This window comes from Solea senegalensis, linkage group LG12, assembly GCF_019176455.1.
Source record: "Solea senegalensis isolate Sse05_10M linkage group LG12, IFAPA_SoseM_1, whole genome shotgun sequence".
Taxonomy (NCBI): Eukaryota; Metazoa; Chordata; class Actinopteri; order Pleuronectiformes; family Soleidae; genus Solea; species Solea senegalensis.
The window spans coordinates 24292021-24316564 of record NC_058032.1 but is presented as its reverse complement, the minus strand read 5'-3'; the positions used below and the strand labels follow the sequence as shown (position 1 = coordinate 24316564).

Here is a 24544-nt window from a genome sequence, read left to right as displayed (position 1 = left end):
AATCTATGTAGATTTTGGAATTATAAGTAGAATTTGGAACTATACATAGATTTTGGAATTCTAAGTAGATTTTGGAACTATAATTAGATTTTGGAATTATAAATAGATTTGGGAATTCTAGATATATTTTGGAACTATAAGTATATTTTATAGATTTTGGAAATCTTAGTAGATTTTATAGATTTTGGAAATCTAAGTAGAATTTGGAACTATAAGTATATTTTGGAACTATAAGTAGATTTTATAGGTTTTGGAAATCTAAGTAGAATTTGGAACTATAAGTATATTTTGGAACTATAAGTAGATTTTATAGATTTTGGAATTCTAAGTAGAATTTGGAATTCTAAGTAGAATTTGAAATTCTAAGTAGAATTTGGAATTTTAAGTACATTTTGGAATTTTAAGTACATTTTGGAATTATAAGTACATTTTGGAATTCTAGATATATTTTGGAACTATAATTAGATTCTGGAAATCTAAGTAGATTTTGGAAATCTAAGTAGATTTTGGAAATCTATGTAGATTTTGGAATTATAAGTAGAATTTGGAACTATACATAGATTTTGGAATTATAAGTAGATTTTGGAACTATAAGTAGATTTTGGAATTATTAATAGATTTGGGAATTCTAGATATATTTTGGAACTATAAGTAGATTTTATAGATTTTGGAAATCTTAGAATTTGGAACTATAAGTAGATTTTATAGATTTTGGAAATCTTAGAATTTGGAACTATAAGTAGATTTTATAGATTTTGGAAATCTAAGTAGAATTTGGAACTATAAGTATATTTTGGAATTATAAGTAGATTTTGGAATTCTAGATATATTTTGGAACTATAGTTAGATTTTGGAAATCTAAGTAGATTTTGGAAATCTATGTAGATTTTGGAAATCTAAGTAGATTTTAGAACTATAAGTAGATTTTGGAATTATAAATAGATTTGGGAATTCTAGATATATTTTGGAACTATAAGTATATTTTGGAACTATAAGTAGATTTTATAGATTTTGGAAATCTAAGTAGAATTTGGAACTATAAGTATATTTTGGAACTATAAGTAGATTTTATAGATTTTGGAACTATAAGTAGATTTTATAGATTTTGGAAATCTTAGTAGATTTTATAGATTTTGGAAATCTAAGTAGAATTTGGAACTATGAGTATATTTTGGAATTATAAATAGATTTTGGAACTATAAGTAGGATTTTTAAGTCTTGTTTAACTGATGTACAGTTCATCATTGTTGGCTTTGACTCTCGTGTCGGACGTCGCGCTCATGACTCTTCAGTGACGACTCTCTGCCTGTTGACGTCACCGTTCAGTATCGGCTCAGCTCTGGTGGAACCTCTAAAACCAAGTGCGTGAGTGTACACTTCTGGTTGAGGGTTTGCCGGATTTCAGGCCCGTTGTCGTATCTCGTCACCGACTCTCTGGACTGAGTCAGGCTGTCGGCTCAGCCTCAGCGGCAATGAGCTGTTGTAATGAAGCCTATTTTTAGCCGAGCCCCCGCTGCGGCGACTCGTTTGCTTTGAAGATTGTTTCTCTAAGATGATGTGAATCCGTTCAGTCAATGGCACAAGAGGGAGCTTTTTAAAAAGTTTGACCAGGGAGCGTTTATTTCTGTAAACAACGTATATACAGTATATAACAGTAAAGATAAGTGCAGGGAAACACATTAAACTGATGCCCTTTAATAGACTCCCTTATAATGTTGTATATTAATCGTGTTTTTACTACAGAGGGTATTGTGAAGGCAGCTGTGTGAGTTTATATGAATAAAATATAAACAATGGGAATAGTTTGATGCCACTATTTCATGTCTGGTACTGATTCAGACATCACAACCTTGTTTTACAGTTGTTTTTATGCCGTTTTTTATTAAAAATATACATAAAAACAAGAGGTCACAAGACGCCTCAGTTAAAATTATGCTTTTTATTTACATTTTTTTACAGTGTCTGCTAAGTGATGCATTTTTGTGATTATCGTCTTTTTCTGATATCCCATCCACTGATTTTTTTACTCGTTTTATCGTCTCGGTTCATCCCTAATCCAGAACATGGCCCTAGTTTTACATTAAAGTTTAATTAGTATTTTAAAATGACTGCGAGGCAAGAGTTGAGAAGTTATCAGAATAAAAGCCTGATGGGAATGAAAGTAGGTCATGTAATTGAATTGTTTTGGTTTGTGCACAAAAATAAGACATTTGAAAACGCCATCGTCGACCAAACGATGACTCGATTAATCAATTATGAGAATAATGGGAAGTTGCAGCCCTAATTCGTGTAAACAGTCGATCCGATCGTGACGTAAATGAGACGCATTTCCAAAAAAAAGACAGCAGTGAGTAGAGTGAGGATGTGAAGTTTGGTTCAGTTTGGTTCTGGACAGACAGCGGAGCTGAGCTGGATTTGGCAGCGTTATGATTTTTTCCAGTGCAGTGAATGAAAGTTGCCAAAGAAGAGGAGCCGCCGCCGCCGCTGGGACACTTCCATGTTTTTTTGTTGTTCCAATTTTCCCAGCCCTCGGCAAAATTAAGTATGTAATCTGACAGATAGCAGCAGTTTGCTGTTTTCTGTTGTGTGGAGCGGCGGCGCTTTATAATTATGTCTTTGACACACAACTGTGGACTCTGAAGGCAACAGAGTTTATCAGCTGTGAGCCGCTACTGTGCCAGGAAATGCCTACGTTAAGGCGACCGGGATTATGGCTCTGCAATGAAAAGACGCGCACGCACACACACACACACACACACACACACACACACGTCCTCACGGTGAATAATGCAAACAAACCTCACGGAGCACAAAAGAAAACAAACCTGTGATGAAGAACACTAACTCACTTAATCTCAGTGTACACACACACACACACACACACACACACAACAGCACTGATTTATGCACCTTATTACTTTGTGGCTGTTGTATAACCACATGTTGATAGAACAGGACATTTGTCATGAAAGTGTGTGGACGGACACACACACACACACGCTGGTTTTGCATCCTTTGTGTGGACACTCATAAACCCCTTTTTCACCTATGGTCTCAGCTCGCCTCGCCACGACGTGGTTTAGATTGATTTTCCACTCACCGAAATGGTTCCTCTTTAACGTGGGCGGAGTCGTCGCTGCGCGGTTGCATGAAACTGTGACTTCATTCACACGCGACGCAAACACACAAATGAGTGACTTGTAAAGCGGTTGTTTTCAGTGTAACTGAATCATTAGAATCAGTTCATTAATGACAGTTTGTTCAGCGCTTCCTCCATGACTGCAGCACAGACTCCGTCTGACACACACACACACACCAGACTCCCCTGTTAAATATTGAGATTTTAGACATTTCCTTTGCTAAATGTTGACGTTTAAACCACGTTTTTAGGATTTTCAGGTCTTTTTACCTAATCTACCGTTCGGCATTGTTCGGCTTGATTCTTGTGTCGGACATCCAGTCCCTGATTGGTCATAGTTTCGCCTCAGCTCGCTTGAAACCTCGCTGGAGGAGGTTCCAAGCGAGCTGTTGCATTGATGTAAATAAGAGGTGTTTTCCATCTATAGAGTGGATAAATCTTAAACTGTATAAATAGGCGACATATCTTTGTATGGGACTACGGGGTTAGTGGTCTGAAGTACAAGAAACCAAGGAGAGAAATATGATTTTCCTTTAAAAAAAAATCCTCAAATTTGCCCTAGTTGGAGTAAAGTGTCGGTGTGAGTCTGAAGTCGAATCCGCTCGCCTCGGTGTCTTTTCTGCCCCTGAGGAAATCCAAGTCTCCTCTGACCTTCACACGTGTCCCTCACTCACAGCGCCGCAGTGATCTCGCCTCTGCTCGCTCTCGATAAGGACGCGTGTGGTTTGTTGTGCGGTGGGATCTTCCTCCTCCTCCTCCTCCTCCGCTGCTGCTGCTGCTGCCGTGTTTGTCTGGTCCTAATCTGTGGCGGGGGTTAATCCACAGAACATATTCATGCTGCATTGTCACTAATGAGCTGCTACGGTGAATCACGCGCACGTCTGTGACCCACATGTCCACAGCTGCTGCCGCTATTGATGCAACAGGACACTGGACACAGTTTCTCTCCACTCTTCGTTGGCCTTAAGGTCTCTTTTATTAAAGGCTTTATTGAATTTCGCTCCCTGGAGATGAAATCCACAGAGGCAGCTTGATCTTATTGGTCAGGAGGAGCTGGAGACGCGGGGCGTTTCCAGGGAAGTGAAGGAGAAGCTTAAAGAAATGGTGAAATCACCGTCTTTGACGAGCGACCTTTCGACGATAGGTTTAAACCGCGCGATCGGACACAAGTGATCCGAAAAGAATCATAGAAACAAATGTCTGTTGCATTCAAACCATCGTCACATGAGATGAGTTAGATCTCGTGTCGCCCGGTGACATCATGTCAAGACAGACGGAGGCAACGGCAACAATGTGGCGCGAGTAGAGTAAAGACTGCTACAAACAGGTCGGACTTTGACTGAAAACACAAGGAAAAGTCCGTGACAGGAAAAGCGCTTCTCGTCTCCGCCCGCCCCTGCTCTGCTGCTGTATACAAACGAATGCTCCCCTCAGTCAGGTCTGATAGTTTTGCCTGACAGAGCCTTACATTGTTTTAAATATAAATCGTTTTTTCCCCTGCAACGTTTGTATTGTCAGAAGTCTTTGATACATTCTGATAAAAGTGTTTTCTTCTCTGCGTGTTTTGACCTTTAGAATCGAAATATATCGGTTAATTATTAATGATCCAAAACAACTTTAATGTGATTTCTACAGAAAGTCCGTTTCAGTGTTAAGTGTCTTTTACTGACGCGATAACACCATCATTATCGTGTACTCTCCCTTTTTTTTTTATTACCACGTTTTATTGTATTTCAGCGGCCACTTTGTGGCTCGTCTCCAACCGTCAGGCTCTTTAAAAAAGGGGAAGAGGTGGTTCTGTGACCGCGGGTGAGGATGCGTTTAGTGCACAACCATTTCCCCAGTGTTCTGACCACTGTGATTGGGTCTGGTGTTAATGACGGACTCTGCAAACCATTATATGAATTATGAATGACTAAAACGAGAGGCTGCGTTGTTCGCAGGTGAGAAAGTGTAATGTTTGTTCACGGTGACCTCGGTCTAAACCTTCTCTTTATGACGCAGTAAAGAGTTTATTTCTGCTAAAAGCAGACGCTTGTTGTTTCTGGTAATGTTGTCCTAAATTATTGTCCTAAAAATAGTAACTGAAGAGGACTTTAAATGGAGATCATTTCCCTTTGCTATAAGAGAAGATGATACTTAAACAAACTGGATTCAATTACAAACGTTACGCCCCAAATACGACGACTTTGCCGTTTAGTGGTCGATGAGTTTTGGGGGTGAAAAGACTCAGCGGTTTAATTAGAGCAGTCTTTTCTTTACAACAGCCAGACACTAGAAGAAAGTGGAAGATGGAAGATTCTGAAGGATTTTATTGTGTCTTTAAATAACCTCAGCAGAGCTTTGATCTGAACTTTGAGCTTTTTGTCTGAGAAATTCCTTTTAAATCCTTTGAATCGCGACTGAAAGATTGTCTTTATTGGTCATCTTTGAGGTGTAGGTCAAAAATCTTCCAGTTTGGGCAAATATGTGTCTCTTTCATTCTACGTTACACGCGCTTCCTGTCATGTTTCAGGGATTACGTAGCGCGTACACAGAAAGTGTCTTGGGCCAAGAGGAAAGTGCTAGCATACCATGCTAGCATTATCTGATAAATTAGACTTAGCTTAAAATAACAAAGACACTTATTGAAAATTTGCTTTGTTTTTATACCACTTTACCGCCAGGGAAGATATTTTACTCCAAGTACCACCGAGGAGGAAGCTCGCGTACCACTGGTGGTACACGCACCACACTTTGACGATCTTCAAAACCATGAAAATGTGTGTCTTGGGCTGCACTTCACCGTGCAAAGTGCAGTCAAACAGAGACACTGTTCCTGCTCTGGAGGACTTTTTTTTTACTTTGGATTAAACGTCAGGAATCGTCCTCCATGTTTTCGCCAGAGTCGTTGGATTCTCAGAGACCTGTGAGTAAAATCCTTAAGTCACTGAAACCGCAGAGAAGAAATGGAAACTACCGACGCTGTAGAGGAAAATAAATCGGCTCATTCCTTCCACTCATTTCTTTGTGGCGGTGAGTTCATTCTCAGGAGTCACAGCCCGTGAACTTGGGCCGTAATGACATTTAAGAGGGTAAATGTAATGTGGTCCAGTGTCAGATGATACGAGGAATCAATAACGCGATGAGACACGGACTCAAACGACTCCCGGCATCGTCTCCTAAACCGCTCCCTCTCTCCTTCTGTTCTTTCTCCTCCGCACTGAACCTGTTCTGTCTGGATTAATTTCTAGCTTTATTTTACTTTACTTTTAACCGGGATAATCCCGTTGAGATTTGCAAAACTCTTTTCCAAGCGCGTCCTGGCCAAGAAGCAGCAACTCATCCGAATTACAATGAGACCGTGACAGACCTCAGAGAACCGAACGACAGAAACCGGATCACAAAGAGTTTAAAATGACCCAGAAACCATCCAGAGTTTGAACGTGTTCTGTAGATTACTGGAATGCCCTTTTTTTCCCCAAATTCTGTTCGTACACTGGGGGCAGTACCGAAAAAAATTAAACCGCATGAATTCTGAGATCAAAGTCAAAATTCTGAGATTGAAAATTAAATTAAAGAGATTAAAATGGCCAGCAATTAAAGATATTAAAGTCAGAATTCGAGATTAAAGTCAGAATTCTGAGATTAGTCCTTATTCTGAGATTAAAGGTTACATTAAAAAGATTAAAAAGGCCAAGGATTAATGTCCGAATTCTTAGATTAGTCTGGATTCTGAGATTAAAGATTAAATTAAAGAGATTAAAAGGGCCAGCGGTTAAAGAGATTAAAATCATAATTCGAGATTAAAGTCATAATTCGAGATTAAAGTCATAATTCTGGGATTAAAGAGATTAAAAGGGCCAGAGATTAAAGAGAATAAAGTCATAATTCGAGATTATGTCATAATTCTGAAATTAAAGAGATTAAAAGGGCCAGAGATTAAAGAGAATAAAGTCATAATTCTGATTTTTTTTCTCAGAATTCATGCTGTTTTATTATTTCTTTTTACATATGGCACTAATAATCTTCCATGTGACAGAGAGTTTGTGTGTGTGTGTGTGTAAACATGCATGCGTTTAATCTGTAACCTCCTCCTTCTCATCTCCTCACGTCCATCGCGCAGCTCTCTTCTCCTCGCCAGAATTCCTCGATGGATCCTTTAACAAACGTCGCAAACAAACGGTGGTTATTTAAATTTTTCTACTTAAGCCACTGCCGAATTAGCCGAGCTCTCCGTGCGTGGGAGTTTGCAGTTACAGGAACGCACTGAGGTTAAATGCTTTGCAAGAGGAAAGAGGAAAACATGACACCGGCGTTACAACGCGGCCCTCAAAATCAGCATTTAAATGAAAGTGGAAAAGTCATCAAGAGCTCTACAGAGGAGCGTGTCCTCGTCTTCTGAGGAGAGAAGTCGCCGTCTGTGTCGCGATAACGTCAGGAGTGAGTTCTCGGTCGGCCCTCGTCGAGTCACACGACCGATGTTTTACTCCGCGCGCTTGGCAGCAGGAGACACCTGCTCGCCAGTCCAATTACAGCTGTCAAATAAAAGCAAACGTCATCGTCCGTGTCCCAGACTCCGGAGACACGAGTCTGGCCGGGTTCTCTTACGAAGAACGTCTGTCTGCGAAAGGTTAAAGTCATGAGTAACGAGTTCTCTTCCGCGGCACGCGTTAATTGGAGGGAGTCAAACAAAAGTGAGGGGAGTCATTTGCGGATACGACGGCAGCTGGTGCGGAGACACAAGCCAAGGACAGAGCTTTAACCTCAGCAGAGCAGACGGAGAGCGCTAACGATTTAAATTAGCGTGTCCTATAGGAGCAAACGCACACACACACACACACACACACGCACCACTGAACCTTGAACGGCAATTAGCAAAGTTAAGCTCTTTGCAAACAGGTGTGAAGAAGCAGAGGGAAGACCGCGTCAGCTCAGGGTTTATGGATCTGTCCCTACAGCGTAGCACAGCACAGGACTGTATAGTACACTATAGTACAGCACAGTACAGGATTTGGCATCCATACTTCTGGAACTCCTAGACCGTTTGTGATATCCTGAGAATCCATCTGTCCAGGGTCCGTCAAGTTAAAACACTAGGCATAAAAACTGCGGGGTTTCAGGAGGGGAACCTTTATCCTCTTGTTTGCACAGCGCCCCCCACAGGCCCGGAGCACTTCCGCTTTGAAACCAGACTTACGTAACATACATTATCTCAAGGCTCTGTACTCAGACAACATCATCGAGAGCAGAGAAACCCAACAATTCACACAGTGAGCAAACATTGAAGAAATCTCTGACAGATCCAGACTCAGAGAAGTGCTGCATCTGCCTAGACAGGTTGTGGTGAAAGGAAACGTGGGGGACAGATGAGAGGAGGGGGACAGAGAAAGGACAAGAGGACAGTGAGAGAGAGAGAGCAGAAGCAGATATACAACAATTTTATCAAGTTACAGATTCATGCATTCACTTCCTCTTATGTTATCTGACTCCAGAATGCCACTCCTCATGTGTTCACTTCACTCAGATGCAAACATGAGGAGGAGCAGCTGAAAGCTTTGTTGGCAAAATCAAATCAACGTCCACTGAGACGCGTTTTCCGATCTCAGCTTTCACTCAGATTACACTCAGTCTCGTCTCATTTTTCAGTTTAATCCAGCCTCGCACACTGTTTCAGTCTCAATTAGGACCTCATACAATCAGATTGAGTCAATACAAGGTGTGTAAATGGGATTATTCTGGATGAAAACAGATACATTTTGATGATCAAATCCCATTGGAGTGGAGTATATCGATCATTTCTGCCAAAAAATGTGAAAAAAACTTTGCCTGTGTTTAAATTTTTGCGGTAATCATGAGAGACTTAATCCAGGCTGAACCTTTCCTGCTGTAATCCAGCAGACAGGATGAGGGGATGAATTCAATTGCGTCACCTGAAAGAAAGAAATGATGGAAACGTGGGGAAACTTTAAGTTAAGGCCTCTTGAGGACTTGACTGCCCTTAGATTAGTAAATGATAAGTGAAAGGGATTTTTGGACAGCGTGAGAAAAAAGGAAGTGTTTCTTTGTGTGATTGATGTGTTTAAAAAAAAAAAAAGCAGAAATGTAAAAAAAGAAGTGAGCAGTTAACTTTTAACCTTTACTTATGTTATTTATAACGGTGACTTTTGTAGGTTTTACAATAAAAAACGTCAGTGTTTGTTTGTTCAGCTCCTTCCACATGCTGAGCTTGACTTCCTGAGTGAATTACACGTCATTTATGTGTTTTATTACACTTTGTAGTGCCACACACACACACACACACACACACACACACACACACACACACACACCACAGGTCAGCACATTTTAAAAAAATGCTTGCTCAAGATTCTGGCCGCTTCTTTGGTGATGAATGCACGACACAGCAAAAAAGCAGCGGGTGATTTATGTAAATGACGGCGTCGTTAATAAGAAGCGGAGCTGCTTTAGAGGCTGCAGTTGGACAATGGTCAAGAAATATAGAAGACATTTTTAAAAAAAACACAACAAGTTTCATCTACAGAGACCCTGAAAATAATATAATATAAAATTAGATACAAAAATAGCACAAAAAAGCTGCACTTACTTTACAAGTCACTTACTATGACGACCCCCGCCCACTTTGGGGAGGAGCTATGAAGTCATGGAAAACAGCGTGACTGAAAAGCGTTCCCAGGAAACCAATTATATCCTAGAACCAAAAATAACATTCACGACGTTTAACGTCTGCGTGATATGAAACAAACGTGGAATCATTGATCTGCCGCTGCTCTCATTTATTTATATCCCATAGTTCCGGTGTCGGATAAATCCCCGTTTGTCTTTTAACTAAAGCATCTCCGATGACCTAAAGGTCACATGACTCACCTCGTTAACGTCTGCGCCACGCTGCGCCGCTCTGTCGTGGTAAAGATCTATATGTAAGACTTCAGCTGGTGTGTGTGTGTGTGTGTGTGTGTGTGTGTGGAGATGTAAAGGGACCATGGTCGGGGTCAAGAGGTCACGCACTGCACGCACAGAAGATGAATAGCAGAAGAAAGTGAAGCCACTGACGAGATGTGGAAGTAACGGAGGAAGACGTAATGAGGTCAATGTCGGGGGGAAACATCTATATTTATCCAGAGAAAATGTGTTTTTATTCAGTTTAAGCAACAATTCATACGTTTAAGTTTAATAATGTAATAAATATGTAGAGTAAAGACGACATAAATAGCAAAGTTAATTTCTTGTTCAGTTGAAATTTAGGCTGCAATTAAACGCAGATTCAATTATCAATAGTTTGGTCCCTAAATCGTCAGAAAATGTGGGAAAAAATGTTCTCAAATGTAAAAACAGGAAAACCTTTTTAAAAATTGATGAAAAACAAATAATTGGTTTTAGTTGAAATCAATCAATACAATCAAATACAAAGAATTTGCAGTGAGTTATTGCTCAAGTCCATTTTTTTTCTTTGATAATTTAAGTTAACTTAATTAATTTAGGTTTTACCAACCTTTTTTTTGCAGTGTAGTTCTTTGCGAGTTCAACAAAACCTAATTTTTGAAGCCTCAAATGTGGCAAAAGGTTGAAAAGTTCAAGGGGGCCGGATACTTTCACAAGGCACTGTATGTGTGTATATATATATATATATATATATATATATATATATATATATATATATATATATATATATATATACATACATGTATGTATGTATGTATGTATATATATATACACGTGTGTGTGTGTATATGTACATATACAGCCTATGTACATATACATGTATCAGCCTATTTAAATCAGATTGTAGCGGGTAAAGTCATGGCTAAAAAATGAACAGAATGGAGGAGTTAACTCCGCCTCCATTATAAGGAACTGATCTTGCTTTTTACCCAAACGACGAGGAACAAACAACAGTTATTTGGTTCCCACGTCAGATGGAAAGTGAGACAAGTGGGTAAATTTAGACCAAAACAAAAGCACTTTAACAGGTGTTTAACAAGTCTGCACTGTTGTTTAGCGTTAAAATTAGAAAGGTTCGAGTTAACCGAAAATCTAGTTGACTTGGTGAACTTACATCCTCAATAAATGTCAGCAAAATTGCCCAAATCTGTTCAGAAATGTTATATTTTTTCTCTTTTATCTTTACACCGGGAAGTCACGTGGTTGCACTCTTCGGTAACTTTAACGACTTAAGAATCAATGTTTTTTCCAGTCCTGATTTACCCCATTGACAGATTATGTTTCTTCATAAAACAGGAAACTTGAAATCATTTTAAGAATCTCTGGCTCATATGTCGTAGAGGGCTGTTTTTACAGTGCATGACTTAAACTCATTGACCGTTTAGTTAATAAATAAAACAACTTTGTTGTATGTTCTTTTCTGGCTGCTTAACTTTGACACATGGACAGAATACTTGTTGGACAAAGTCATCAGATTAAGAGACTATTTCTGCCTTTCTTTGGTTTATTCGTCACTTTCACTGGGTTCCGTCAGTGTGTCTCACCCTGTCATCATTCCCCTCGTACTCTTTTCTTCCCTCTTAGTCTGTGACTGGATGAGAGCTGACAGACTCTCTGTTAAACCCCTCTCAGACTTGTGGCCCATTAGCTCCGTCAAGCGTTCGTCTTTCCTCCCCGACCGCGTCTGTTCTACAGCAGCGAGATGACGGGCGAGCGGGGCAACCTGAAGGAGGATTTCAGGCTCCTGGCAAATCAGCCTCGTGATGATATAATAATCTGTTCTGGATTAATCATCGCTCCGGTTGAACTGGCGCCATCACCTGGAGTGTACGCATACATAAGGAATGTGGTGGAAAATCTGCATTAAAAAATACACAAATTTAAGCCAAATTTCCTCACATACTTTCATTTACAACAAAACTGAAGCTTGTTTTAAATGTAAATACCAGTCAGTCACGTTCCTTGCTGTTTGGAGGTTTTTAGCCGCTTTTCCGAAAGAACCTACAGCTTTTTAAGAATCATCTGGATTTGCTCAAAGCTGGAGGGCGTTTAAAGTCCCGCGGGACTTGTGGAGTGCGGCGTGCGCTGCTGTCACCTGGGGCTACGCTCGCTGCTGCTGCTGATCTCAGTAAATACCTCTCATCTGTGGCCTGGCTGCTTGTCAAAACCGCCGCGTATCGGTTTCCAAATGTAAAAATACAAGTAAAGATTTGCTGTGGGAGTGCAGCAGCTCTGCACTTGTGCCAAGGTACAATCAGAGAGTTATTTAAAGGTGAAATGTGTAGTAAATGTTAAATCATCATCAGAGATTAAGGAAACATGTTCAACTTGAATTACATATTTTATTCATAAAAAAAAAAGGACTAATTTGGCCACAGACTCTCCAAACATTTAGCTAGCTGCTAAGTACAGGAAATAAAAATGATGCTGGATCTAAAAAACTCTCAAAAATCATCTCAACCTCAAAAATGAGGGTCTACAATGGAGAGGGGTTGAAATATAGATGCTGATTATTTGGTTATTTAGTAGGAGATACCGTGTAATGTGTTTAGCAAGTTGACTAGGTTAGCTCGCTAGCTAGCAAACGTACCTGTAAGTCTAATGCTAAGCAAATTCAGACTTCTGCCACTTAACTAAGGCTCACCTAATAAGATCTTCACCTGTCTAACATATTAAGAATACGTTCACTGTTTTATTGTTATCTCACCAAATACCCTTAGTTGAGTAAAGCTAGGCAATAATTCATAAAAAAACACAAAGTTTAAACACTGCACAAACACTTTGTGTTATTTTTCTGAATGTTTTGCCACCGAATCGTGAGATAATTCACTCTACAGCAAGTATTCTGTCATTTTCTGTCCGTGAAATTCATTCATCACCACAACGAAATGTCTCGACCATTTTCACAATAATAATTGACGTGATACCAATAATAATTGGTGAGAAGTCATTACCACGGCAACTGGAACACACCATGTATAACAAAGTATGAGTTTTCAACAACGTCTGATCTTCTGACAACACCGTTTTCATGGAACTCTTGATCTGCCTTTTTGTACATTTAATCCCAGAATTAATTTTCCTACTGAACACAATGTCCTCTCTTTGTTGCCGTCCGTGCAGGTATTAAACGGCGAGGAATTTCATTTTCTCTGCCTCCATATAGATTGTCCTATACAATGTCATGGATTTAAACTGCTGTGCTTTGGTTTTATTTGTAAGCCTGTCTCCGTCTTATCATAATATGTTGCATGTTAGACTTTTCGATGAATATAAGCAACTTTTAAATTGTGTTTTGTGTTTGTAAAGAATATGCATGGAATATTCATCCAAAGAGCCTCTTATGGATCTAAATCCACAAACCTATATGCCTGTGTGGTTTGGTACTTTGCATGGATTTGCACATGAATGTATGAATACATTCATGTGACAAACAAATCAGGCCGTCTCCTGTATTTGAGGAGAATTGGTCATTATATAGACACACATACTGTACACAATGATGAACGGGTGTCACATTATTGATACTGATTAATGATTTGACACCGAGTTGTGAGAGAGTGTGCTTTCACCATGCGTTTCCCACAAATGAAGAACACACTTAAAATCATTGTGGTGCTGCTGTTTTAATGGAGATCTGCTCTTTTACTCATAAAACTTGACAGAAAGAAACACAGTAAAGAGCAGAGTCGCTAGGGCTTTTGTTTTCTTTGAAGGAAGTGACTTTGACGTTTCTTTATTTTATTCATTTTTTACAATCCCAACTTCCTCTCTTGTTGTGGGAATGAGGCTTGTATCTCAGATCCGCTGTCTGGTGATCAAATAACTCATTTATCTCAGGAAATGAGTTAAAAAAAAAAATGTTCTGATGGCAAATGGAACGCACCATAATTCTGGGTCTTAGACGGATAGATTGAAGTTTTTATTGAGCAGGGACAAATACTTTGTACGTTGTTTCATATAGAATATAAAATAGATGCCATGCGTACATGTTTCTAGTCTTAAAAGCCGTTCTTGTTCACACTCCACAATTAGGGTTATTCAAAATCGTTCACATGTAAATAGACACGTACATCCATAGAAAGGCTTCTTTACATATTAATGTAAAATAATTCAAAACAAGTCTTAAACACCGTATTTAACTCCTTTTGTTTTGGTTCAAAAGCACAAAATCACTCAGCCACAGCCTCTGTGCTGTACGTCTTTGAAAAGAGGACTTTAAACTATGTAAGTGAATATTATAATTCAACGGTGACGCTGTATATTAATTATTATTTATGTAAAAGTGCTAGAGGAAGTCGGGTCGCCAGTGTTTTTTATCTGCAGTCCTCAGGCAGGCGGAGAATAAATGTGTAGTTCAGAGTGAATGAGAGCGATGACTCATAAGACACACTGACACATAATTCTAGGCCTTATGACGTGTGAATATCACATCTCAGGAGGGGCTGTTTTTACACATTATACACATTAAAATGACAAAGTACTTACATTTATGTGTAATTATAATTTAACATTACAATCATTTATATTCTACCTATAATAATAATAATAATCACCGGTTTGTTATAAACCATTTTCTTAATGTTGTGCAGAATGTATGGTTGTTGTCTCCGCACCTGAAAGAGGCTTTGACATAAATAAATAAAAATACAAAGCTGATATGATATAATACCTTCTGAATGATTCAATTATAGCTAACAGATAGTAAATTGAAGTCCTATTTGAAGTGTTTCCTGAAGGTCTTATCAGTTCTTGCTCCGCTGCTGTTCCATCTCAAGGTCAAAGACTCCGTGATTTGTTAGTGATGAATCTGTTTGTTGGGAGCGCGAGGGAAATTCATCACACACGTTCCCTTTGAATCATGTGGCCGTGAATCTCGTGTTCCACAACTCACTTTTTTACTGAAAACGAGCAGGGACACCAGGAAAGTCCGATACCGGGTGATAGTGAAATTTTTGATTGAAGATTGAAAATTTAATGATTTTATTCCTCACACATTCACAACAGCTCAGTTAAGAAATGAGAATAGAATAAAATAAAAACAAAAATATTTAGACACTGTCCAGTCAACGCTGACATTCTCCGGTGTTCACTAATAACAGTGGTACAGTCCGTTAATTCCTAAAAAACATCACAAACTCTGCTCCACCCACCACCCACTTAGCTAGCTGCTAAGTGCTGGAAATAAAAACGATACCGGACCTAAAAACCCACGGGAAGTGTCTCAGCCTCAAAAATGAGGCTCTACAAAGGACATGGGTTGAAATATAGACGCTGAAAAATGGTTATTCAGTCGGAAATGCCGTGTAATGTGTTTAGCAAGTTGACTAGATTAGCTTGCTAGCTAGCAAACGTAGCTTTAAGTCCAATGCTGACCCAATTCATCTCTTGCTGAAGGAAAAAGACTCACAATCAAATCTTCACCTGTGTAAGTCCCTCAAGAACACGTTCAGTGCTTTTTCTTGCTTTTAAACGGCTTTTTCTACCTGGAAAATGCAGTTTTTACACCAGCTACGCTCCCTCACCAAAGTCCATTGAGAAAATCAGCGTTTTTAGCTCACAGGGTCACTGGAGCTGCTGTTCCGCTGCTGCCTCGTTAACTAAGTTTACGTCACCGAGGTGAATCGGAAGAAAGGATTTCAAATGCCAAAGTCATATAATAATATGTTTTAACGTACTGATGGAGGATGGAGTTGGTCAACACATCCTTTGATTTAAAAAACGCCTGTTTTCTCTATAGGCTTTGGTTAGGGGAGAGTGTACGGTTTACAATACGACATGCGCTTTAGTTCCTGGTCAGAAAAGGTTGTTTTATCGTGAGATAAAGCGACAAATGTATTCTTGACATATCATAGACTTAAGTAGGTGTTGAATTTGTTTGGTAATCCTTTTGTTAAGTTGTTATATGTTCCAGATATGGTCACCGTTCATGCTAACTGCCATGTTAGCAATGGTAGACGTCCTGAAAACGTCCATATTTGAAGTCTTTGTGAGTGAAAAGCACAATAAAAAAATAGATATTTGTACACACAGTTGAATTTGGCACATAAATATGAGTTTTAAATTGAAATTGCGAAAGAAATACCAATGAAAGTAAGCAGGAGCACAGTATCTGCAAACAAGATAAGAATGAACATTTCCTCCGTATATTCGGGGGAACGTTGAAGACTTGCCGTTGTAAATCCTCCCCAATGATGAGTCCATAGATTTATTCAGTGTACAGTGTGTGTGTGTGGGTTAAGCATATGGAACATATGCCATCTGTTGGATTGTAATCCATCGTACCATGGTGTGATACAAGTCAATGTTTACACGACATGTTCCGTCGCTCTCCATCTGTGTGTTACAGAGTCACAGGATGAATATTGTGTAAGAGGATTAGGTGCCTCAGTTTTATTCCTTTGTGTCGATGCACTTTTAAACAAGTTTTCAGCTGATTTTATGACCCGTTTTGCGACAGTAGGATGGATTCGGTTCGGTCCACTGATTGCTCTGCAAAGCTTCACGTGCAGTGGGAGTGCGCTGGGTTTTGTTATTCATGGGGTTAAATGTGGAGGTCTTGATGATCCTCCTGCCTCCTCGTGACATTTACATCCACTCAGCAGCTGAGCTTTGCTCCACTGTTGGTTGTAGTTACACAAAGGAAATGAAGCATGAATTTATACATTTAAAATAACCTTTCCTTCTACTTAAATCAGGTTTTTGAGATTGTATTTTTTAAAGAATGAACGTATATCTCATTTTCTAAAGCTCTACTTGACTACATCAGTCACGAAATCATCCCAATCCTATCCAACGTCTGTCTTGATATAAAACTAATAACTCGGAAGGGGTTATGAGTTTTTAGTTTTAATCACCGTTGCACTGAGAAAAACAGAGGTTTATTTTGTGACGTAATTTTACAGTGGGTTTGAATCTAACGGACATTTACGTAACTTAGAGAAACATGCAGTTAAAACACAACAATTGCACAGTTTGATTTACTTTTCTCTCAAAAAAATTTACTTACATGCAAACATGGATGATGGAATAGACTTCCTGGATAATTGGATGTAGAACTTTATTGTCAATCCTTTAGGTCTACAGGTATAACACATAATAATTGTATGCATCATTAACGTTTTTTCATTAACTTTACTGCACTTTTATACTTTTCTGTGTCTTATAACTCCTATAAGGTGACATTGAGTGTCTGAAAGGCTCTTTAAAACTAAATGTATTGTTATTATTACACATATACAAGGTTAAGAAGAGTAAATGTAAAACAGATGTAATGATAATAAAGATAAAATAGTCAATTCAAACCTTCGCCACACACAATCGCTCGGGGGTCAAAGGTCACCCGACTGGAAATGTCAAAGACATTTGCATAACTCATGATTCATCTTTTGAACACATTTATGTTAATGCAATCTGCTCACGTGGGGGGGTTTAATGACACGACTGCCTTTTAATTTGTAATTAAAAGTTAAGAGAGTGTGATAATCAGAATGATTATGTCAATTTGTCTCTGCTAATTTCCTTGTCTGCAGGGACTCTGTGCATTTACGGTCACATGAATGTCAGCGCTGCAGGCCAGATGCCGGTGATGGAGGAACTTGTCAGTGAGAGGTGAGATTTAATTCTCCTTTCCTTTGTGTTTGTGTTTGTTTTGCTTGTGCGTCGACAGAATGTTTGCGTCTTTACAATCTGTCAGAGCTTTGTTGGTGCGGGGATGGTTTGGTTTGGAATGGTATTGACGCCAATGTTGTTGTTTCCACTGAGTGTAACAGTACGCAGGGTCCCCTCGGGGGCTTGAAATCCTTGAAAGTTTGTGTATTTGAAAGAAAAATTCAAGGAAAGTTTTTGAAAATGGCCCTAAAATAGACGTGGGTCCTTGAAAGTGCTTGAATTTTGTGCCAGAAAGAAGTTAAACCTTCTGTATCTCCGAAACCGTAAGTAGAGAGTTTTGGACTTTGGACTACCTAGAACGAGCTTCCAATCACAGACACGCGTTTGTAACATTAGCTTCTCAGTAGCATAAACGGTTGAATAACTACCAGATATGGAAAGTATGGCAATTCTACAGCCATAAAATCAAAATAAAGCCAGACGGTCTGATTAGCATGACGGTCATAAGATGGCGCCACCTACTGTTCTATGCCCTGCATTGATTGATGTAGGTAGACGAGGCCTAACGCAGGACAAACGTGGAGTCGTGACTACTGTCCACTGTCTCGCTCTCTCCGCCATTGACGCGAGATTCCGCGCAGAACAATGAGCGAGTAACTGTCCATCTCTAATTGACTTTGACCAAGATCCCGAAAAGGACAATCACGCCATCGTCGACGAAGACAAGCTCTTACAAGTTGTCCTGTGTCGGCACATTCGGTCCTTGAATTTGAGGGAAATGGTCCTGGAAAGTCCTTGAAATGTCAACAAGATGCTAAGCTTTGTATGAGAATAGACTGCTTCGAATGTGTCCCTCAGGGTTTCTGTGTTGTTGTTTTTTAAACAGACTCCACTGAGTAAAGCTGAATGATACCTGACAGCAAATCAACACTGAAAATACCTTCTGTGCATCTGATTCTTCATCCTTTCCTGCTGCTGCATTGTTTAAGAAAGCAGCATCAAAGACCTGAAGTGCTTTGCTTCTTTCTTTGAGGCTCTTTTCATCTTCAGATATTCTGCCTCAGCTGAGGAAACAATAGACGTAGCAGAGGATTTTCCTCCTGCACCGCTCTCTCTCTCTCTCTCTCTCTCTCTCTCTCTCTCTCTCTCTCTCTCTCTCTCTCTCTCTCTCGCTGTCGCTGTCTCACCCTCGGGCCTCGTTGGTTTGATTAAAACCGGGATCCGGCTCAAAGTGTTGGGTGGTCTTTTCGTTTGCCGCTTTGGAATGTAAAGAGTCGGCTCCTGCGCTCGGCGAACGCTCTTCAGCCCAGAGGCTGAGAGAGATTTTTCTTAAATCATGGCTGTGAAAGTGCACTGGGATGAGTTTTTTTGATTTATTTTATTTTTTTTATTTCGGCCTCTTGCTGTGAAGCGCAGAATCTTTTTTAGAAAAGACAGTGCATAAAATGAAAGCCCAAGGCAACAGATTACCGAGAGATTGAAGACGCGCGGAGTCTTTATAACCTTTCTAAACTCACGGCGATGAGGACACGCCGCTCTTCACGGCGATGAGGACACGCCGCTCTTCACTTTCTCCACTGTGAGAGTGGAGGAGACCCAATCAGAGCACAGGTGTGGTTCTGTTTATCTCATTTATTTTGTCTTCTTTTGTGTTGTTGAGTCAAAGTTATGAAGTTATGTAGCAGTAACTGTCACAAAAAACTTTTTCATTTCATTTTTTTAGCCAAATCGGATTTGAACACATTTTGAGAGTTTCGTGTTTATACGGTTGGTAAAAAATGGAGGGAAAAAATTATTTCATCAATAGGTTGTGCTGAGAAAAGTATATAAGTCTATTGATGGGTTAACTTGATGCTTAAAGGGCATTTTCACCCATTTTTTCCACTTGGTCAAATGAAGAATAAACTTAACTGTTTGTTAAATATGTACGTGTATATACTCAGTATATACATTAAACAGCCAGAATATATACATATGTATACTATGATGAGTAACATGCTTGCTGTACAGTTTTGACGCGATACAAAATCAATCTTGACGTTCTACGGCAGCAGGGATGAAATGGCCTGTGGTGCCGGTTCCTGTGGACATTTCGGAGGCTTCAGTCTGTCACCAAGTACATTTAATTTAATTTTAGTACAAGGGAACGTCCACCCATTTGTCTTCTGTCTCTGTCCCCCCGATGTCCTTTAGCTCTGTCAGACTAACTTTCAGTGGACTGTAAATGAAGTCTGAGCCAAACACAAACTGTCTTCCACCTTGAGGGAAATGAAGTTTAACCTCACCTTATTTCAGTTTTGTTATAACCTCATGTGTTATATTATCTTGGCAACAACAACAAGCGTCTCTTTTAAAGTATCTAGGAAAGCGCTGCGTCCCAGTTTTAGCATCAAAAAAGATGTTTAAAATGAATAAAAAGCGGTATAAGGTTAAATTCTTGTCTTACTTTCTGAATGAAATTGCGATTGTGATGCGTTTTACGCTGTGACCCAGTTTCAGGCTGTGATTTATGAACCGGTTCCTTCAGGTTCCTCGTGAAGCGTAAACTCCTTGCGAGAGAAGAAAAATTACCAGAATGTGTGATTTATGATGTTGTTTTCCTCACCTGCCCCCGCTCTGCCGCACATACATGCCGTGCCTCCCAGTGTCACACGCGTTAAATCGCCCGCTTATGTCACGTATGTGTCGTGTTTGTTTGTTTGATGACACGCAGGAAAATGGAGATCACACACACACACAGGATACGACACAATTTTAGCGCTTGCATTTTTGGCATCCATAAGAAAAATGATTTTAAAATAAGGTGTAGGTAAATTTTGTGTAGTGTAGTCTTGTGTATTTACAGTAAAATCTGCTGACTTGTGCTACTAATAACAATAAATACAAATAAATAAAAACAGTGACATAGATTGTTAGTCTTTAAATTACGTACATAACTCGTTTTGAGTCGTATTTACTTATTAAAATGCATTATTTATTAAAAGTACATTCTTTTTGTGAGCGTCATTTGCCAGCTGTTGTCATAAACGATTTTTTCAGCGTCTTAAATGTGAATATTTTTACAAAGAAATCATACTTTTGTGTTTGTTTGACAAAAATAAGACGTTTCAGAACAACATGTGAACATTGTATGGACAAAACCAAGTAATAGTTTCATCAAGACAGTCATGAATGTATAAAATGATTATGAAAAGAATCATTAAAAATGGTCAAATTCAGTTTACAGGCAAATCTCTGCATAAGATGTTGTATTATCAATCTCTAAAAGGACAAATGTCCAAATACATAAGTGACAAAATGATTCTAATAATATATAATAAGTTAAAAATGATATAATCATTAAATGGTTCTCTCAGTATCAGCTACAAGGAGGGTAACGCAGGGTAATTCATGTAGTCTTTCCATAAAGTGGCACCAGATCCTGAAAGTCTCCCAGCTCGTGCAGCATGGAACTGTCACATGATAGCCGTCTGGAAACAGTCTGCACGTCGGACACATCCTGCAACGCAGCACCTGATGTCAGAGACATTTTACACAACCGCCAGACCAGATCTTCCGGGAAGTTCTGCCTAAACGTCGATATATCACAGTCAGCCGCGGTCAGAGTGATCGGATGGCAGCGACGCTTCCTTTTTTCTCGACGCCGTTCCACTTTCTCCCTCCTCGCCTCCTCAGGTGCCGCGTGACGGATCATGTTTTCGGGAACCTGTGACGGCAAACACAAATATGCTTCATCATTCATTCTTTTATTTCCTTGTTTCATTCATTTTCATTAATTCCCTGTCCTCGGCGAGATCTCCCGCTACGTTTCAATTCACCGTCGTAGCGGGAGATGAAAAATGGCTGTAAAATGCCCGACAGTTGATGGAAATGAACACATAGATGATTATACTGCGCATCAGTCAAATATAAAAAGTTTAAGAAGATCATGAGAAGATTTATTTCTTTGTATGTCATCGTTTATTCTGCAGAATTCATCACCTTTGGCTGCTGAATGAAAGAAAACGAATCAACATAAAGAGTAAATAACTTCTAACCAGGAGATCAACTCTACTTTAAATAATCTTCTCTAATTTGTTCAGTAATTCCTGAAGCGATTTATTCTTGTCGTTCAGATCTGCCGTTCATCGTCCTCCTACTGACTTATTTTTTCTGATTTGAGATTTGTTTTTGGCGTCAACTTTAATGTTAAACCCCCTCTTTTTCTTAAGAACACCCAATGAATAAGTCTATCTTTTCTTGTGTCTACCTTCAGCTTTAATGCCTTAAGTTTAATAAGAACTCACTCTCTGCTGTTGTGAAGTTATTCTGGATTTTTTTTTAACCTTTAGTTTAAAAAATTCTGAAAAAATGTAACAGGCCTTTATCCAAAACCGGCAGCATGTGTAATCCGTAACAGGCCAGTGTTTGTAATTCGTAATTCGTAACAGGCCACTGTTCATAAGTCGTAACAGGCCACTGTTCGTAATTCGTAACAGGCCAGTGTTTGTAATTCGTAATCCGTAACAGGCCAGTGTTTGTAATTCATAACCGTAACAGGCCAGTGTTTGTAATTAAGTAATTCATAACAGGCCACTGTTCATAATTAAGTAACAGGCCGCGTTAGGTAATTCATAATCTGTAACAGGCCAGTGTTCGTAATTCGTAATCCTTAACAGGCCAGTGTTACGTAACCGTAACAGGCCAGTGTTTGTAATTTGTAATCCATAACAGGCCAGTGTTTGTAATTAAGTAATTGCAGCAGGCCACTGTTCGCCAATTACGTAACAGATTTGATGGTAATCCGTGACGGACAGTGTTAAGTAATTAAGTAATCCGTAAGAGGCCAGTGTTTGTTGTCGTAATCAGTAACAGGTGTGTTTGTAATTTGTAATTACGTAACAGGCCAGTGTATGTAATTAAATAATTAAGTAACAGGCCAGTGTTTGTAATTCGTAATCCGTAACAGGCCAGTGTTGCGTAATTGTAATCCGTAACAGGCCAGTGTTTGTAATTCGTAATCCGTAACAGGCCAGTGTTTGTAATCCGTAACCCGTAACAGGCCAGTGTTTGTAATCCGTAACAGGCCAGTGTTTGTAATTCATAATCCATAACAAACCAGTGTTTGTAATCCGTAACAGGCCAGTGTTCGTAATCCGTTTGTAACCTGTAACAGTATCAGTGGCTGTAACCGTACTGGTTGATTACAAATCAAAACAAGCAGTTTGTTACAGTCTATGCAGAGTAATTAAACGCTGAAGGTTGTGGCAGGGTTTACCCTCCGTACCACTGACTCTTTCTTTAACAAAGTCTCTCTCACCTCGAGCCTCCTGTCGTTAATCTTCACTCGCTGCGGCGGCGGCTGAATCTGCATCACTTCCACTTTTCGGTGTCACTTCATGTCAGCGTCACGTCACAGAGTGCAGAGTTGGCAGACGACCAAGTGCAGCGTCGTCTTTCCTTCGAGGGTAAATAATTCATTCATTCATTTAACCTCAATAATAATAAAAAAAAAAAAACCCACTATTCATACAAAGAGCATTTGCTGATACATGATGTCACACACACTGAGGCACTTAGGCTTCCGTTCATCTCAGGCAGGATCATCATCATCATCGTCTCTGAACCTAATCCTGTTAATGATGCTGTCAAACGGACGTCCTCCCACGTGTGTGTGTGTGTGTGTGTCCCAGTTCCGTCCCAGTCCACCTGTCCTTCTTAGAACCTCCACACACATGCAGGTTTCAGCCTCCTCCTCCCTCTCCTCCTCCTCCTCCTCCTTCACAAAAATCCTCCATCGCTTGTCGTTTCCCATAAAAATGATCCGTGACAGGTCTGCGTGCAGCTGAGGACGAGGTCGTGACCTCTTCATATTTGACTGACTGAACTGTGATGAAAAATAAACATGTTTTTTTCTCATGCACTCAAACAAATTACTGCCAATTAAGTTTTCTGGGTCATTTTAGGCAAAACTTTAATTATTTTGTTGTATCAAAGCTAATTTCCATTTCTGATAAGCCCTCTGAACTATTTAGACAAGATTTTCTGTATGTTTACAGCTGCTTTCACCTGGATTTATCTCTTCAATTTAAATAACTTTATATCCTTGTGTGGTAAAGTGACATGATTTCATTGTTAAAGTCTCTTTCTTAAAGCCTAATATCCTTATTTTAGGTGAGTTGTCACTGTTAAAACTCAGTGATATGGCCAAATGTGTCTTTATTGATAAATGATTGTGATAAATGTGTGATAATTTGCTCTTGAGTGAAAGTACATTGTGTTTTTTAAAACTTCTGCAGAAGCAGAAAGTTGTTAAATACTTTTTAAAACCAAGAAATGTTCAAAAACCTCTTTATTACCACTTTATTAGGTACACCTGTTCAACCGCTTGTTCAGGCCCATATTTAATCAGCTTTAATCAGTTAAAGTATTAAGCATTTAGACAAAGATATAAGAGCGAAAGAGTTAGATTACATTAGGGCCGCAACGATAATTATTATTATTACTAAACTAAGAGTCAACTATTTTAATAATCAATTAAATGAATGTTTTTTCAATAATACAAACAAGTTTCTCTGCTTTTTCAGCTTCTTAAATATGAATATTTTCAGGTTCCTTTGCTCCTAATAACACAGAAATCTTTAAAACTGAATAAATTTGTATTTTTCTGGACCAAAATTTAATTTAATGTAATATAATTTAAGTAAATAAAGTGAATTTCCCCAACGTGGACTCAATAAAGCCAAATCTTATCCAATCTAATCTCGTGATTTGAGCTAAAATCCCAGTAAATGTTTGGTTTTTCTTTGTCTTTGTACGTTTTTGTCATTTTTTTCCCATAATTTCAAGATAAACCTCCGGTCCAGCTGAAAA

The 24544-nt window shown here is 39.2% G+C and overlaps 1 protein-coding gene across 2 annotated transcripts in view; it reads left to right on the top strand.

The window, feature by feature from the left end:
- The window catches only part of htr4 (5-hydroxytryptamine receptor 4), a 118515-nt gene that overhangs the window by 26345 nt on the left and 67626 nt on the right, over positions 1 to 24544 (top strand). For both annotated transcript variants that reach the window (XM_044039694.1, XM_044039693.1), the window contains exon 2: positions 17614 to 17692. In XM_044039694.1, coding sequence (XP_043895629.1) covers positions 17637 to 17692 — 56 coding nt within the window. In that variant the 5' untranslated portion in view covers positions 17614 to 17636. The remainder of the gene's footprint in view (positions 1 to 17613; positions 17693 to 24544) is intronic.